The sequence below is a fragment of the Elgaria multicarinata genome, chromosome 18 (genome assembly GCF_023053635.1).
Source record: "Elgaria multicarinata webbii isolate HBS135686 ecotype San Diego chromosome 18, rElgMul1.1.pri, whole genome shotgun sequence".
Lineage (NCBI taxonomy): Eukaryota > Metazoa > Chordata > Lepidosauria > Squamata > Anguidae > Elgaria > Elgaria multicarinata.
Window position 1 is genome coordinate 12,458,983 of NC_086188.1, and position 15,326 is coordinate 12,474,308.

At 47.3% G+C, this 15,326-nt stretch overlaps 1 protein-coding gene across 1 annotated transcript in view; it reads left to right on the forward strand.

Annotated features, from left to right (window-relative positions):
- SLC25A1 (solute carrier family 25 member 1) overlaps positions 1–9,484 on the forward strand; it is a 42,951-nt gene extending 33,467 nt beyond the window's left edge. Inside the window, exons 5-9 of the mRNA XM_063143887.1 lie at positions 1,250–1,334; positions 2,520–2,624; positions 5,666–5,781; positions 6,612–6,685; positions 8,710–9,484. Coding sequence (XP_062999957.1) covers positions 1,250–1,334; positions 2,520–2,624; positions 5,666–5,781; positions 6,612–6,685; positions 8,710–8,824 — 495 coding nt within the window. The 3' untranslated portion in view covers positions 8,825–9,484. The remainder of the gene's footprint in view (positions 1–1,249; positions 1,335–2,519; positions 2,625–5,665; positions 5,782–6,611; positions 6,686–8,709) is intronic.
- Positions 9,485–15,326: the final 5,842 nt, after the last annotated feature.

A 15,326-nucleotide genomic window follows, 5' to 3' on the forward strand; every position in this document is an offset into this window, starting at 1 on the left:
GACTACAACCCCCATCTTCCCCGGGCATGCTGGCTGGGGGTGATGGGAGTTATAATCCAACACCTCTAGAAGGCGTCAGGCTTGGGAAAGGGGGTGCAGACAATCCTGAGCATAGATGGTTCTGTGGTCTGACTTGGTATAAGGGTGTGCGACGGAGAGTGTTTATTGAATTGATTGATTAATTGATCGCATATTTGGTAGCTGTAACGGAACCAGCTTCCGAAATCATGTAAATGCAGCAAAACAAACTTTTGGGGGGCTTTTTACGTGTGCCGCTTTTTCCCAGTGCAGATCCAGGAAGGGGCAGACCTGTATTATATAAACCTGCTTTGCTGTGGTGCTGCTAACTACCTACCCCTTTCTTTATTTCTGTATCGCCTTCAATGAGCAATGATACTTCTAGAGTCTTGTTCAGATGAGCTTTGATGGAAACTGACCTGCTAACTTCAGAAACCTTGTGGGGAACAGCAAGAGGTGCAGGGACCTTTCCCCCTCTCTTGCGGTTGAGGGATGCCTGAGGACCTCTGGAGAGCAGGATTGGGACCCCAGGATGGCTAGATTTTGCCCCTGCGCTATGCCTCAGCGCCCTTGTCCTAGCATACTTTGAATCTAAAAAACAAAGGCCCCATTGGTTTTTAAAAAAGAGCAGTAAATGAATAAAGTGGGCGGGAGGGTGCTGTTGCACCATGTCCTGCTTGTTCATCCCTGACCGATGGCTAGTTGGCCATTGTGTGAACAGAGTGCTGGACTAGATGGACCTTTGGTCTGATCTACCATGGCACTTTTTATGTTCTTAAAGTGGATGGAGTATAGCAGGTAGCCTTCTCCAATCTCCAGATGTGTTGGGTTAGAACTCCTATTGCCACATTGGCTGGGAATGCGAGGTGTCACAGTCCCAGATCTTTTCCACCTGTGTTACCTGAGAACTCTTTTTAAACTAGAGGCACCAGGAATTGAGTTGGCGAGCTGAATGCAAAGGATGGGTTTATTTATTTTATTTATTTATTTAAGGATTTTTATGCCGCCATTCAGCCAAAAAAGGCTCTCATGGCGGCTTACAAAAGTATTTCTTGACAGTCCCTGCCCACAGGCTTACAATCTAAAAGACATGACACAAAAGGAAAGGGGATTGGGAGGGAGGAGGAGGAGGGGGGTTCAATCCCTCTGAGTTATGGGGCCTTCAGGCCTAGAGTGACTTTGACATTTCTCTCGCTTTGCTGATCGGTTCCATGGCGTTCTTCCTCCACAGGTGAAGTTCATCCACGATCAGTGCTCCCCGCAGCCGAAGTATCGAGGATTCTTTCACGGAGTCCGGTCGATCGTCCGGGAACAAGGTGAGTCCGGGAGATCGCTAGCAATGAGACAATGCCGCCCTTTCCCATTGCGAGGATACTTTTAGTCTTTTGTGTAATTACAAATTGTAGTGATGACCACCAATTTGGATGACTTTAAAAGGGGGTTGGATAAATTCCTGGAGGCAAAGGCTATCAATGGCTACTAGCCCTGATGGCTATGTGCTACCTCCAGTATCTGAGGCAGTAAGCCTGTGTGCACCAGTTTCTGGGGAACATGGGTGGGAGGGTGCTGTTGCACCATATCCTGCTTTGTTGATCCCTGGTCGGCAAGTGGTTGACCACTGTATGAACAGAGTGCTGGACTAGATGGACCCTTGGTCTGATCCAGCAGGGCTGTTCTTATGGTCTTATCTGTGAACCAGAATGGAGCAGATTTGTTCAGTGTTGCTCCAGGGGGCAGAAGAAAAAGTAATGGCTGGAAATGGTTAAATATCAGGAGAAATTTCCTTATATAATCTCCAATCACTCTTCCAGCTCTAAACTTCTATGATTCTGGAAGAGTTTGTCCCTCTTCAACCCATGAATAAGATGAAGCTTCAAGGATCTCTGCAGCTCCTTCATATTTCGCAGTTTCGATTCCTCTGAAGGCTCGCATGCATCTTCACCTGTGACCCTCTAAATTTATTTATTTATCCTGCCCCATAGCCGAAGCTCTCTGGGCAGTTTACAAAAGTTAAAAACAATGAACGTTAAAAACAGATATACAAAAATTTAAAACCATGGAAGCTGGAGCAAAGAAACTGCATTTTTATAGCACTTTTTTCTAGTTCTAGATTCCTCTTTATGCCATCAGAGATTGCACACAGTGTACAAGTGATAACGCCTGCTTAGGATGGATCTAAGTGATGTGGTGACCACATCCCACTTGAAAAGATATCAGTTTTCTTCCCCTCTTACTGCTTTTTTTTAAAATCATGCCAACAAGAGGTTCAAGCTAAGTGGTTTGGAGGGAATTTAGAGACTTTTGGAAAGACTGCAATTTGTGTGTGTGTGTGCGTGCGAGAGAGAGAGAGAGAGACAGAGAGAGAGAGGAGAAATCCCAGGGTCTTTGTTATAAACCATCTAAGAATGTTTTGTATGTGTATGTGTTGGAAGCTTCGGTTTTACCCCTGTTCTGTTCATCCTTCATCTTAAGTTTCTTTCTTTCTTTCTTTTTTGCTTTAGGCCTGAGGGGGACTTACCAGGGTTTAACGGCGACAGTCCTAAAACAGGGGTCGAATCAAGCCATTCGCTTTTTTGTCATGACAGCGCTCAGGAACTGGTACAAAGGTATTTGGATCCCGGCTTTTTTGTCCCTATTTCCCATGCATTGCATCCTTTTCCCCCCTTACCGCCTCACTCCTTCTACTGGGTAGGCCCTGAATGATATCACAGTCTGAAATCTACTAACCGGGAAGGTTTACGATGGCAAGGAAACAAATATAAAAGCAACGCTGATGGAATTTATTGGATTTTTCCTTTCCAGTGTATTGACCAGTGTCAATAATCAACTTCCCTCTTGTAGCAAAAATCAGCTTTAGCGGGTTGATTTTGTCAGGACTGTGCCTCATTAATCCCTCTCCCTGCACATCAAATTTAACGAAGGGTTAACCCCTCCTCCCTATGTGTCATAATGCCAACCTCCCCTCCACCCACCCACAAGACTAGACTCCTGAAAGGCAGTCCCGCATTTAAGATGCCACAAGTCTCTGACCTCGTTCAGACGTAATGACAACCCAGAGTTCGGGTTGAGTATGGTTGTTGACTCCTGTGTCGTCGTTATGTGAAGACCTTTTTATTCTCCCAGCATTTTAACAGTCTATCAATAAATTTTAACTCGGTGTTTTAAATTTGTAATTTTGCACTGCTGCTGTTTTTATCTGCTTGAGCTTTTATATTGTATTTTATATTATGGTTTTATACTGTTTTTTTTATACTTTGAATGTTTTTAATTTTTGTGAACTGCCCAGAGAGCTCCGGCTATTGGGCGGTATAGAAATGTAATAAATAAATAAATAAACCCAGAACTATGGTTTGTTAACCACGAACAACCCAGGAAGAGGACCTACAATTTGTTGTTGGGTTGCGAACTCTGGCTTGTTTTCATTATGGGTTGCCATTACGTTTGAACCCAGAGCCATGGATTGTTTGTGGTTTGTTTTGCCAGGCTTCAAAGGTGAGAAGAAAGATTGGTAAAAAAAGAATGAAAAAAAAACCCTCGCTGCCCTACATGTTAGTACTACAGCGTTGCAAAGGCACTGGGATATAATAATAATAATAATAATAATAATAATAATAATAATAATAATAATAATAATAATATTTCTTACCCACCTCTCCGATTGGATTGAGGTGGGGAACAACAAGCCCAAAACACATAAAATACTGATTAAAAACATGGCACACACCGTTTAAAAACATCCTAAAAGCATCCTAAAAACATACTAAAATATCCTAAAACATAGGGAAGGAGGAGGCAAAAGAGGCAGGAGTCAAACAGCCCAGGAATTTAAAAACAACAATCTGTGCTTTGCACATTCATCTAGCAGACAAATCACGGGTAAACTCTGCTTAAGGCTACAACCCATAACTCGGTTTGTTGTTAGGTGCGAACCAGGTATAAATTATCCTTTTTAGCAAGCCGCTAAGGGGTGCTGTTCAACCAATTTCCTGTTCTCTGTTGCACAGGGAATGGTCATGAGCAGAAATCCCGCCCTCCTAATAAACTCTGCTCACTTATTCCTCTGTTTCTTAACGCTTAACTTCACTTTAGTCAGAAGTGCTGTTTTAAAAAATCATCTAAGTTAAGGACTAAGCTCAAAAACACGCACAAAATCCCACTGTTAACAAGAGCAGATCTTCAAATGCAGGATAAGCGCAACACTTCTCCTTGGCTCTTTCTACCTTCTGGTAATGCTTCCCCTAGTTATTTTCTCCTGTGGCTTCGCGTCATTCCCCCTGCATCAGCAACTGAGCTATAGGTGACTGGGACAGGATCAGAGGAAAGGAGAGCTTCAACTTTGTGTGTGAGACAGGATTATACTAGGGCTATGCATCCCCTACTCGAAACGCTTCGGAACCCGATCCAGACCTCCCCCAATCCGCTCCGGAACCAGGCTTCGGAAGTCCGGATCGGGCCGCTCCGCTTTGGATCCGGGGATCCATAATGGAGTGGAGCACACCCCTAGATTATACCAACAGCTAGGTCTTGAGAACTACAGTGTGGTGTAGTGGTTAGCGATGGCCTTGGACTGGCCCTGGTTCAAACCCGTGCTGAGCCACAACGTTTCCTGGTTAGGCTCAGGCCGTTTGCCATTTTGCAGCCTCACCTGCCCTTGCAAAGGTGTTCAGAGGATTAAACGTGGAGGTGGTGACTACATATTCTCCCCTGAGCTGTTTAGAGGAACACCTGGCTTAAAAAGTGTAATAAATGAAATTGAGAACAAAAAGTTGATGCCGGAAGGGCAATTGGAAGCCGAGTTGAACACATAATCTGCTCAATTTAAGTTATAAGCTGAGACTTGAAAGATCTCTCGGAGAGGAGCCAAGTCAGGGGCTAGAGGGATAGGTTAAATGAAGTAAGCTGCAATTTTTTTCTGCTACTATATTCATCTTTTAATAAAATGCATTGTCCCATAACCTTAGTAACAAAATAAATAAACACAGTGCAAGTCAAATTGGGCATTTGGAATGGATACAGGGCTAGGCAAATCTAGAATCAAAGATATAATCACGTTTTTTAGGCTGCTACCTTATTTGATTGATTGATTGATTGCATTTGTATACCGCTTCATAGCCAAAGCTCTGTGGGTGGTTTACATAATATTTAGACACTTAAAAACAACATACAAAAAGTAAAAACCAGAGAAACATACAATATACACATACATTTAAAACCGCTATATCAACTTTTAAAACGAGCCTAAAAAAGGGGGGGGCAGTCTCTTTTCGTATTGTTAAATGTCGGGAGAAAAGAAAACACTTGATCTGGCGCTGAAAAGATAACAATGTTGGCACCAGGCGGGCCTCGTCAGGGAGATTGTTCCGCAGTTGGGGGGCCACCACAGAGAAGGCCCTTCTCTCTTGTCGCTATCCTCCGAGCTTCCCTCAAGAGTAGGCACCCGGAGGACGACCTTAGATGTTGAATATCCAATGTATATCAGGGATAGGGAACCTCCAGCCCATGGACCTAATCTTGCCTACGGAGGTTCCTCATCCATCCCACATGGGCCTGTTCCCTGATGTCAACCAGCCCATGCCGTCACCAGATTCCTGACACCCTGTTTTCTGTTGATTCGTTTTTCCTCATGCACCGCCTCTTATTCTTCAAGGAGACAATCCAAACAAAGTCATAAACCCGCTCGTCACTGGGGTATTTGGGGCTATTGCCGGAGCAGCCAGTGTCTTTGGAAACACCCCGTTGGATGTCGTGAAGACCAGGATGCAGGTAGGCCAAGACATTTGTGTTCCAACTGTGTTCTGCCTCATGGAATTTGCCGTTATCTATGACAATCGACAGCAAAGTCTAGTTCAACAAAGGGTCTAGAACAGTGGTCTTCAACTGCTGTGTTGGGACCCAGAAGTGGGTCAGGGGATCAGTCCAGGTGGGTCGCAGCAAAGCTGTTGCTGCCGTGTTTCTTTTTCATGTACTAAAAAAAAATCAAAGAGATGAGAGGATCCAATCATGGATCATAGAATCATAGAATAGCAGAGTTGGAAGGGGCCTACAAGGCCATCGAGTCTGCTCTACGCATTTGACAGCAACAGATCATTGAAGAGGGCAACCCCGGGGTGCTGTGTCAGCAGGCCCCTGGTATGGTGCCTGTCCATACAGAACGGAAGAGACAAAGTTCCCAGTAGCAAATTCAAAACAAACTCTCCAGGTGTAAGAAACCAGACAACAGTGCACTGGACCAGTTAATTTCAAAGAATCATAGAATAGCAGAGTTGGAAGGGGCCTACAAGGCCATCGAGTCCAACCCCCTGCTCAATGCAGGAATCCACCCTAAAGCATCCCTAACAGATGGTTGTCCAGCTGCCTCTTGACGGCCTCTAGTGTGGGATTACCCACAACCTCCATAGGATCTCTTGTTCTCTCTCTAGTTTGGCCCTGAGGCTGAAATAAAACAGGTGTGACAAGGTGAGCATGCTGCAGACAGGCTGTGGAGCTGCAAAAACAAGCAAACCTTGAGCCGACACTTGGTATTTAATCTCTTCCCAGGGATGTTACTAAATCCGAATGGCTGATCCTTTCTGTTTTCTCCCTTTCTTTTGTAGGGTCTTGAGGCACACAAGTACAAAAGCACCTGGGACTGTGCCTATAAAATCATGAAACATGAAGGGCCGCGTGCGTAAGTCCTGCGTGCTCTTTCGTTTCTTGGAGAGGGGCTTTGGATAGTGTGTGTGTGGGGGGGAGGGGGATAAGCCTCAGTTCGGGGTAGTGTGAAGCAGGGTGAGGAAACTTTTTTGGTTCAGGCCCCCTCCCTCCCGACCACTCCCACAGTCTGGATGTCATCAGGGGGCGGGGCTCATCCCATGGATGTCAAGGGCAAAGCTCCACCCACCTCACGTCCCTAGTCAAAGCGCCAGTTGGAACTCCTCTAGAGAAAGTCTGTGTCACGTTGCCTTTTCCCAGTTGGCTCCCCAATTGAGGCGCTGGTGGGAGGAGCATTCCTCCAGCCAGCGCCCTCTGTCCAGGAGCCATCTTTGCTCCACCTTTATCATAGAATCATAGAATAGCAGAGTTGGAAGGGGCCTACAAGGCCATCGAGTCCAACCCCCTGCTCAATGCAGGAATCCACCCTAAAGCATCCCTGACGGATGGTTGTCCAGCTGCCTCTTGAAGGTGTCCAGTGTGGGCAAGCCCACCACCTCCCTAGGTCACTGGTTCCATTGTCGTACTGCTCTAACAGTCGGGAAGTTTTTCCTGATGTCCATCCGGAATCTGGCTTCCTGTAACTTGAGCCCGTTATTCCGTGTCCTGCACTCTGGGAGGATCAAGAAGAGATCCTGGCCTACCTTTCAAGTATTAGAAGAGCGCTGTCATCTCTCCCCTCAGTCTTCTCTTCTCCAGGCTAAACATGCCCAGTTGTTTCCCAGTGTGGGGTGGTGGGATTGCGCTGAGCCCCCTGCAGGCCAGATAACAATCAATTTGGAGAAAACCATAGCCCTGAACTAGCTTTCGGATTTCAGTGAGGAGCAACATGCACGGAACAACCGACAAGCCAAGTCATGCACACCACTCAAGCCTGTCGCTGTGTTACTGTTGTCAGCACGGCCTAGGACTGTTGGGAGTTGCACCCCTCCAAATGGTTTTCACTACAAGTTGCCCACTCCTCTTTTTAATGAATGGATTGTAGGGCTGGACACGGGAACCTCTGCCCCTTTTTACGACCTCCGTGTTGTGGTCCGGAATTAAGTCTACTGCGCGGGTCTTACAGGAAGAGGCGCTCCGTGTGAGCATTGGGGCAGCATGTTTCTGGATCAGGGAGATCAGGTTTGAGGGGGCCCTGAGCAAAGTGCCCCTTCGGGGGTGGGTGTCCCATCCTACATACTTGGTAACAAAGCCAGGCAGCTAGGGACAGGAGCCGCCATTTTAATTTCCTACAATGCCCCTGATGTGCAACATCTTGGGGCATTGTGGGAAATATTGAAACGGTGGCGCCCAGATGCTTTTTCAAAGGGGGCTACAGCTACAGGGCATTTCAGCAGTGCACCCTGTGCTAAAGGGAGATCACGAGCGAGGTTGAGTTTTGACTGGCGCCCAAAGCTATGTCTGTCTTGCTTGGTGTCTATGAAATGCCCTCTCACGCAAGGCTGACGTCAAGGGTAGGCATGGTGGGGCATGTACCAAGGTCCCCCCTGGACCTGCTACTCCTGTTCACTGTTGCCCCCTGCTTGTCCACCTGCCTCTCTCTCTGGCCCAGACAATGGTGGTGGTGAGGAGGAGGAACAGGAGATGCCCCTGCCAACTTGATCACTGGTTCTCCACCAGCTGAGCAAGCAAGTGCTGGGGAGGGGCCATAGCTCAGTGTGATAGAGCACCTGCTTTGTATGCAGAAGGTCCCAGGTTCGATCTCCGGCTTCTCCAGGTAGGGCGAGGAAAAGATTCCCACCTGAAACCCTGGAGAGCCCTTGCTGCCAGTCAGCGTTGACGATACCGGTCTCGATGGACCCATGGCTTGACTCCGTATAGGGCAGTTTACTATGTTCCTCAGTGGTACCCATGATGAGAGAGAGGATGAGGCGCAAGAGCAGCAGGTGACCATGGTGGTGAGAAGGTTGACTCACTGAAGGAGGAGGCATATCAAAGGTCCTCCAATACCTGGAGCCAACCCTGGTCTCTCCCCCCTTCCTCTTCCGCCATCTTGTGTAGGTTTTACAAGGGCACTATCCCCCGCCTGGGTCGGGTCTGCCTGGACGTGGCCATCGTGTTCATCATCTACGACGAAGTGGTCAAGGCACTCAACAAGGTGTGGAAAACGGACTGAGCACCGGGGACGGGCGGCAGCGGCCCCGTCTCCCCACCCGCCAGGCAACAGCTGGGAGAAGGGCGCGACTAACCACAGAAGGCATTCTAGGGGGTGGTTCTCTCCCCCCACCCCCTCCGCTATTTACGGTGCCAGGAGTTTGGGCGAGCACACGGGACACACGGATCAAGTCCCTCGGCCTGCTTTTTCCATATCGAGCTTCGTGACACTTATTTATCGGAGTGAACCGTGGAGAATTTCTTTTTAAATTATTGATTGTATGATAACATGACCAGGGGGAAATTTGGGCTGGGGGTGGGGCGGGATGGAAAGGCAGGGAAATGTGTTCAGGTGCCATTTTCGGGTGGGCCATTTTTTGCCAACTTTGGGAGCTGGGTGGGGGACCTAGGAGGGAGGGAGAAAGGAAATATGTACACACCGCACGCACGCACGCACGCACGCACGCACGCACTGCTAGACAAATTCAAGCTATTTTTTCCCTTGAGAAAACGAAAACTCTGGATGGTGTTTTTTTTTCCCTTTTCTTTTTTTGATGCCGTTATTTATGCCTGATGCCTCTCCCAGCAAAGGATGTTGTAAGGAGCCAGGGTTGGAGGATTAGCTAGGAAGAACTCCTAGAAGCTAGGAAGATTACCAGGAAGTGTGTGTGTGTTTAGGGTGGGGGGTTCCACCTATCCTGTGGTGGAACCCCCACCTATCCCGTGCTTCCACCTATCCCGTGCAGTGAATCCGCCAAAAGAAGCCCAGGGGATTGTGGTTGACTTACAGATAGTCCCGATTCCCCCCAAAACCTTGAAGGTTGAGGGGTGTCCGATCTACGTTCCCACCCTGGTATTGGCATATTTCCAGAATGATCGCTGCGGGCAAAGGAACGTCTTGGAGATGTTGACCAAAACAAAAATTAGAATACATTCCACGACTTGGCAATTAGCAGCCATTTGCAGATCTTGTAGACTTTTGGCCCAGGTGGGGATTCGGACCATTGCATGGGTGTGTGTGTGTGTGTGTGTGATGTTCGTTTAGCTGGCTCACGAACAGGTAAGGGCTTCTCAATCTATAGAAGCACCTGTCCTAGCTGTAAGTGCTGGGAGAGCCGTTGTCTGGAAAGGGGGATAGCTCCAGGTTTTGGGGGGCCCTCTGCCCAGAAGGTGAGCCCCCCGTTCTGGCTCGGCTGGTTGAGCAAGTGGCAATTGTGGAAAGACGGGCCAGGTGAGAGAGCAGCTGCTAGTCTAGTGGCAGACAGCAATTGCTACCCTTTCTCCCCTGCCCTCTCTGGCTGGCACCCGCTCCGCCAGCCCCATCCAGAAATGGCCTCATTGCCTCCCCACTCCCCAAGTCAATTCTTCTAAACGTTTTGCTGTGTCCCCATCCCAAAACAGTGTCACGGCTGGCCTTTTCGCGCACGCACAACAAACGTCTTGAGAATTGGGGAGCTCTCTCTCTCCCCGGCCCCCGAGAAGACGACCCTCTGTGCATGTTTGAATCTTCCTGCCGGGTTGGACAAAACACCCTCCTCCCCGCCCGCTCCGCAATACGAACTCATTCCATAGAATTCTCTTGTTTACATTTTTTTAAAAAATGGGAGGGGAGAATAGTTAGGCCTTAAAAAACGGAGGAAAGGGCAAAGCGATTCGCCCTTTCCACTCTGCTTCGTGGTGTACGTTCGATGAACAAGGGGACTCCTCCATTAAAGAGTTCCTCCGTTTCAAATGGTCTTTAATTTCCGTCTCCTTGGATGCTTCTCTTTTTTTCCTTTCGGTTTGAGGGCCAGGGTGAATCCCTAGATGAGTCTGAGTCTCGACAAAGATGACGCTGACTTATTCATGCTTGTACTGTTTTGCGAGAAAACTGTAACCCTGTCTTTTTTATCTAGGTGCCAAGAGAACTCACGTAACAATTCCACTACAGATTTGTGCCAAATTTTGTACGTCTTTGTCTCTTTCGGTACATGTGGTCCTTCTCCCTTTCTCCTATCCCCTCTGTGTTTGTAAGCTACACGCTACTTGAGAACTAAATGCAGCCTGTTCGTTGATTGAGGGAGCGGCCGGCAGAGGCAGCCAAGGTGGAACCGCTCCTGTGCCTCCCGCGTTCTGAGGTATCTTAAGAGTCGCAAATTGGATAAAATTGTATGCTTAATTCTTAGGAAGCTAGACTATGTGAAACCTTTTGAACGAGCCTTAAGTGTGGCTTATTTCCAGCCCGTGGACATGCCACGCACCCCTCGAAGGTTGGACTCCTGCTGAATTCAGTGGCACGGTGGCAAACTAAATCGTCAAGTTTGCTGCCGAAATTCAGCGACGAACCCCTCCAGAGCCTTAGAAAGGTCCAAACTAGCCAGAAAACGAGCTACTTGGGGCGTTTCAAAGGCTCCATAGTGGCAATCCACTGATTTTTTCCCCCTCTTTCCTGCCTGCAGAAGAGGACCGGGTGTGTATGCGTGTGGCCCATGTGTTACCCACCCCTGATGTATGAGCATCATTAAAATAAAATATTATTTATTGCGTTCTTTCACAAAAAATGAGATCCCCAACTTGTCCCTGCAACGTTTCTTCACTTCTTTCCCCCCTTTCAACCTTTTGTGGTTTTGAGTGTACTTGACTGTTTTAAGGAGCGCCGCCTTGCGTGAGCTTTGATAGCAGATGACTGAATCAAAGCCCCGGCTTCTTTCATTGTGCTGATACTCTGTCGAGCTAAGGGGGGGTTTGTTGCTCCTGTTTTACAAATCAAGGAGATGAATGTTGTTTTGTTTCTGTTTTTTAAATGTCTCACTGTATGCACTGGCAGCCCGACACTAGAATGACTCTGGAATTTCCAAACTCTCCAGCCAGGACGCCAACAATAAAAACCAAAGTTGCCTGATTAATAAAGTCACTTGGCTGTTTCGTTTCATTTTGGAACCTTCCGAACTGCCTCCTTCCACGGCTCCGCAGAAGCGATTTCAAACCCTGCACAGATGGTGAGCCGGGAGGAGAGCTCTGTGCTTCGTTGCCGCTTTCTATGTACAAGCGCTGTTCTTGGATTCATCACAGCCTTCTATCCAATAGCTTGCCTGGTCTCCGGAGGCGACCGGGAAATTCCATGCAGGCGAGCGAGTGGGCCTGTTCAAGGAGGGACAAAACTCAACTAAATCCCCATTTCGCAAGTGCCAGTGCCAGGTTTTGGAGGACTCTTGGCCAAGAAACCCTCAATGGGCTCTGATCCATCATAGCTCTTATGTTGAGGACCCCACAATTACCCCATTGGGCCCAAAAAGTCTAGGAATTTCACTATATTAAATGGTATAAAGGTAATAACCATTAACCATGATTAGCCATGCTGTCTATAGGTTGAACCTTTATGATCAGGGCAACGTGGTTGTGGATACCTGTGTCTGGGTGTGGGGAGAGGAACACTGGGAATTGGGGTGCCTTCTTGAGAACTTAAGAGCCCTGCTGGATCAGACCAAGAGTCCATCTAGTCCAGCATTTCGTTCACACAGTGGCCAACCAGCCGTCAGCCAGGGACCAACAAGCAAGACAAGTGCAACAGCACCTTCCCGCCCATATTCCCCAGCAACTGGTGGACATACCCATGCTGCCTCTGATACTGGAAGTAGCATATAGCCATCAAGAGTAGTCGCCATGGATCGCCTTTTCCTCCAAGAATTTTGTCTAACCCACTTATCCTTGAAATAGGTTCAGCACCTTGGATAGCCCTGTTAGACTTCTGGCTGGTTTTGACTAAAACCCAGAATGGATTCACAGCCCTGCCGAAATCGCAGCCACCAGCCTCTCTGCTGGCTGTAGTTCTCCGTGCCGTGTGATGCAAAGAATGGGATATGTAGGGACTCCAAAGTCCCAAACACAATGGGAGCCCCTTAACCCGCCCACCCTGACAAAGATGAGAACCTGCTGATTAAGCAGCTAGTCGGCTCGCCTGTCGGAAGCTCAGGCTAGAGGGAAGCTTTCTGCCGGGAAAGCTGGGAACAGTTTTTAGTTTGAGAGATGCAGTCAACAGCAAGTGCATACCAAAGAATCCAGTTGTGATCTGCACCCGGAATAAAGAAAGGTCCGTTCTTTCCTTGCTTACTCTTCATTGGATATGGCCACCAAGGAATTAATCATTTCTGTCCAGGATGTCGTCCCCAACGGAGCTGGCATCACACAGTGGCTGGGGGTCAAACTACACGTTAATTGCAGTCTTCTCATCTAATGTGCTGTCTTTCCCATTTTTAATGCAAATTCTATCAGCTGATAGAATTTAATGCAAATGAATCAGCACAGGCATGGAGAGGGGGATGTAACCTGTAACCTTTTTTTTCTCCCCTGAGAAAAACCATGCTTCAGAAGCTGGTATTTGCTTTATATTATTTATTTATTTATTTATTTATTTATTTATTTATATAGCACCATCAATGTACATGGTGCTGTACAGAGTAAAACAGTAAATAGCAAGACCCTGCCGCATAGGCTTACATTCTAATAAAATCATAATAAAACAATAAGGAGGGGAAGAGAATGCAAACAGGCACAGGGTAGGGTAAACAGGCACTGGGTAGGGTAAAATACTTATTTGCTTTAAATACTTATTTGCTTTAAATAAGTATTTGAAATTATTACATATTTCAAATACTTTAATACTCCTGTTTCAAGGCAGTTCACAAGGTGCTGAGCCTGTGGGGTGGGTGGGAGGCAAATAGCACCTTAAAGGGTTTTTCTCATGACTGCAAGGGTTAAACTCCTCTTCCATTCCTGCTTTGATCCTGTTGATTATCAGCACCAGCTCCCTATAGCTAAGGTACTGGTTCCTCTCTATTCAGCCTCATCTAGAGTATTGCGTCCAGTTCTGGGCTCCACAATTCAAGAAGGACACAGACAAGCTGGAGCGTGTTCAGAGGAGGGCAACCAGGATGATCAGGGGTCTGGAAACAAAGCCCTATGAAGAGAGACTGAAAGAACTGGGCATGTTTAGCCTGGAGAAGAGAAGATTGAGGGGAGACACGAGAGCACTCTTCAAATACTTAAAAGGTTGTCACACAGAGGAGGGCCAGGATCTCTTCTCGATCCTCCCAGAATGCAGGATACGGAATAACGGGCTCAAGTTACAGGAAGCCAGATTCCGGCTGGACATCAGGAAAAACATCCTGACTGTTAGAGCAGTATGACAATGGAATAAGTTACCTAGGGAGGTTGTGGGCTCTCCCACACTCGAGGCATTCAAGAGGTAGCTGGACAACCATCTGGATGCTTTAGGGTGGATTCCTGCATTGAGCACGGGGTTGGACTCGGCCTTGTGGGTCCCTTCCAACTCTACTATTCTATGATTCTAATGCAATGTGCATTAAAAAAACACTTGCACATAGAATATCATGTGTAGTTTGGTCCTAAGAGAGAGAAAGAACCTGTGAAGAACATCAGAAGGGCAGATGATGCTTAAAGGAGACTGGCCCATTTTCCTGGAAATAAATTTCTCAGAAACGGCTATTTGGATCAATTTGTTGGTTGTTTCTTTGCACTCCTGTTTTCAGAGCGGACATACAAAAGCAAACTCTCACAGCCATGATGCCAATAATAGGATTTCGAGAGGTGGCTGTGTTCCAGTGAGTCTGCCACAGCAAAATTTTAAAAGTGGTCTTGTGGTACCTTAGGATCTGTCAAAAAACCAAGGGCAAAGGGGTAGGAAAAAAGGATGTTTAATGTAATGAAAGAATTTGGTCGCGTTATGGAGTCTCAGGTCCCTGAAGGACGACCTGAGGATCCGAAATGCATCTGAGTTCTTTCATTATATTAAATATCTTTTCCCTCCCCTGCCTCTTTATCCTTGGATTTTTTTTAACAGCTCCTGTGGTGTTTACCCTTTCTGTTGGCTTCGGGTACCTTAGGATGAACAGATTAATCAGGGCACAAACGTTTATGGACTTCTAGCATTCACTTCATCAAATGCATGATACACAGTTGTCAGATATGCTCTCTCTATTCAATCCACTCTGGGGAACTTTTGCATTTTAAAATGTTTTCCCAGCTTTGGAGAGAAGTGAAAGCACAAGAATTCTGGCTTTAAGACCCAGGAGGAACCTTTAGACTAGACCTGAAAGGAGGGTGGTGGTGGGGACAACTTTTTAAAACGTCCAGCCAATCGCCATGGGTTCATCGGGCACTTCATGCCATTAGATGTTGTTTCTTGGATAAAAAAGACAGTCCAACTAGAAGCCCAGCGGAACGGTGACAGCTTTCACCACCATGGGTCTCTGAAAGGGGAAATGCAGGGGAGTGTCTCCAAAGCAGCAACAATTTCTGCAGCGAACCAGATGGCAATGCTCAGTCACTGATGATTGCTTGCCTACGCTGGCCTCTTGAAGAGGCATCTTTTTTTTTCCCTGTTGCATGCTGTCAGCTGAATAGATGAGAGGGCTGAGGCATTCATCCAGTCTCTTCTGCTCCAGGACATCATGTTACTCTTAATACTTTGCTGAAGTGCTGGCTTCCTCCCCGGGCGGCTCGGCTTCAGTATTAGAGTAAGAGTG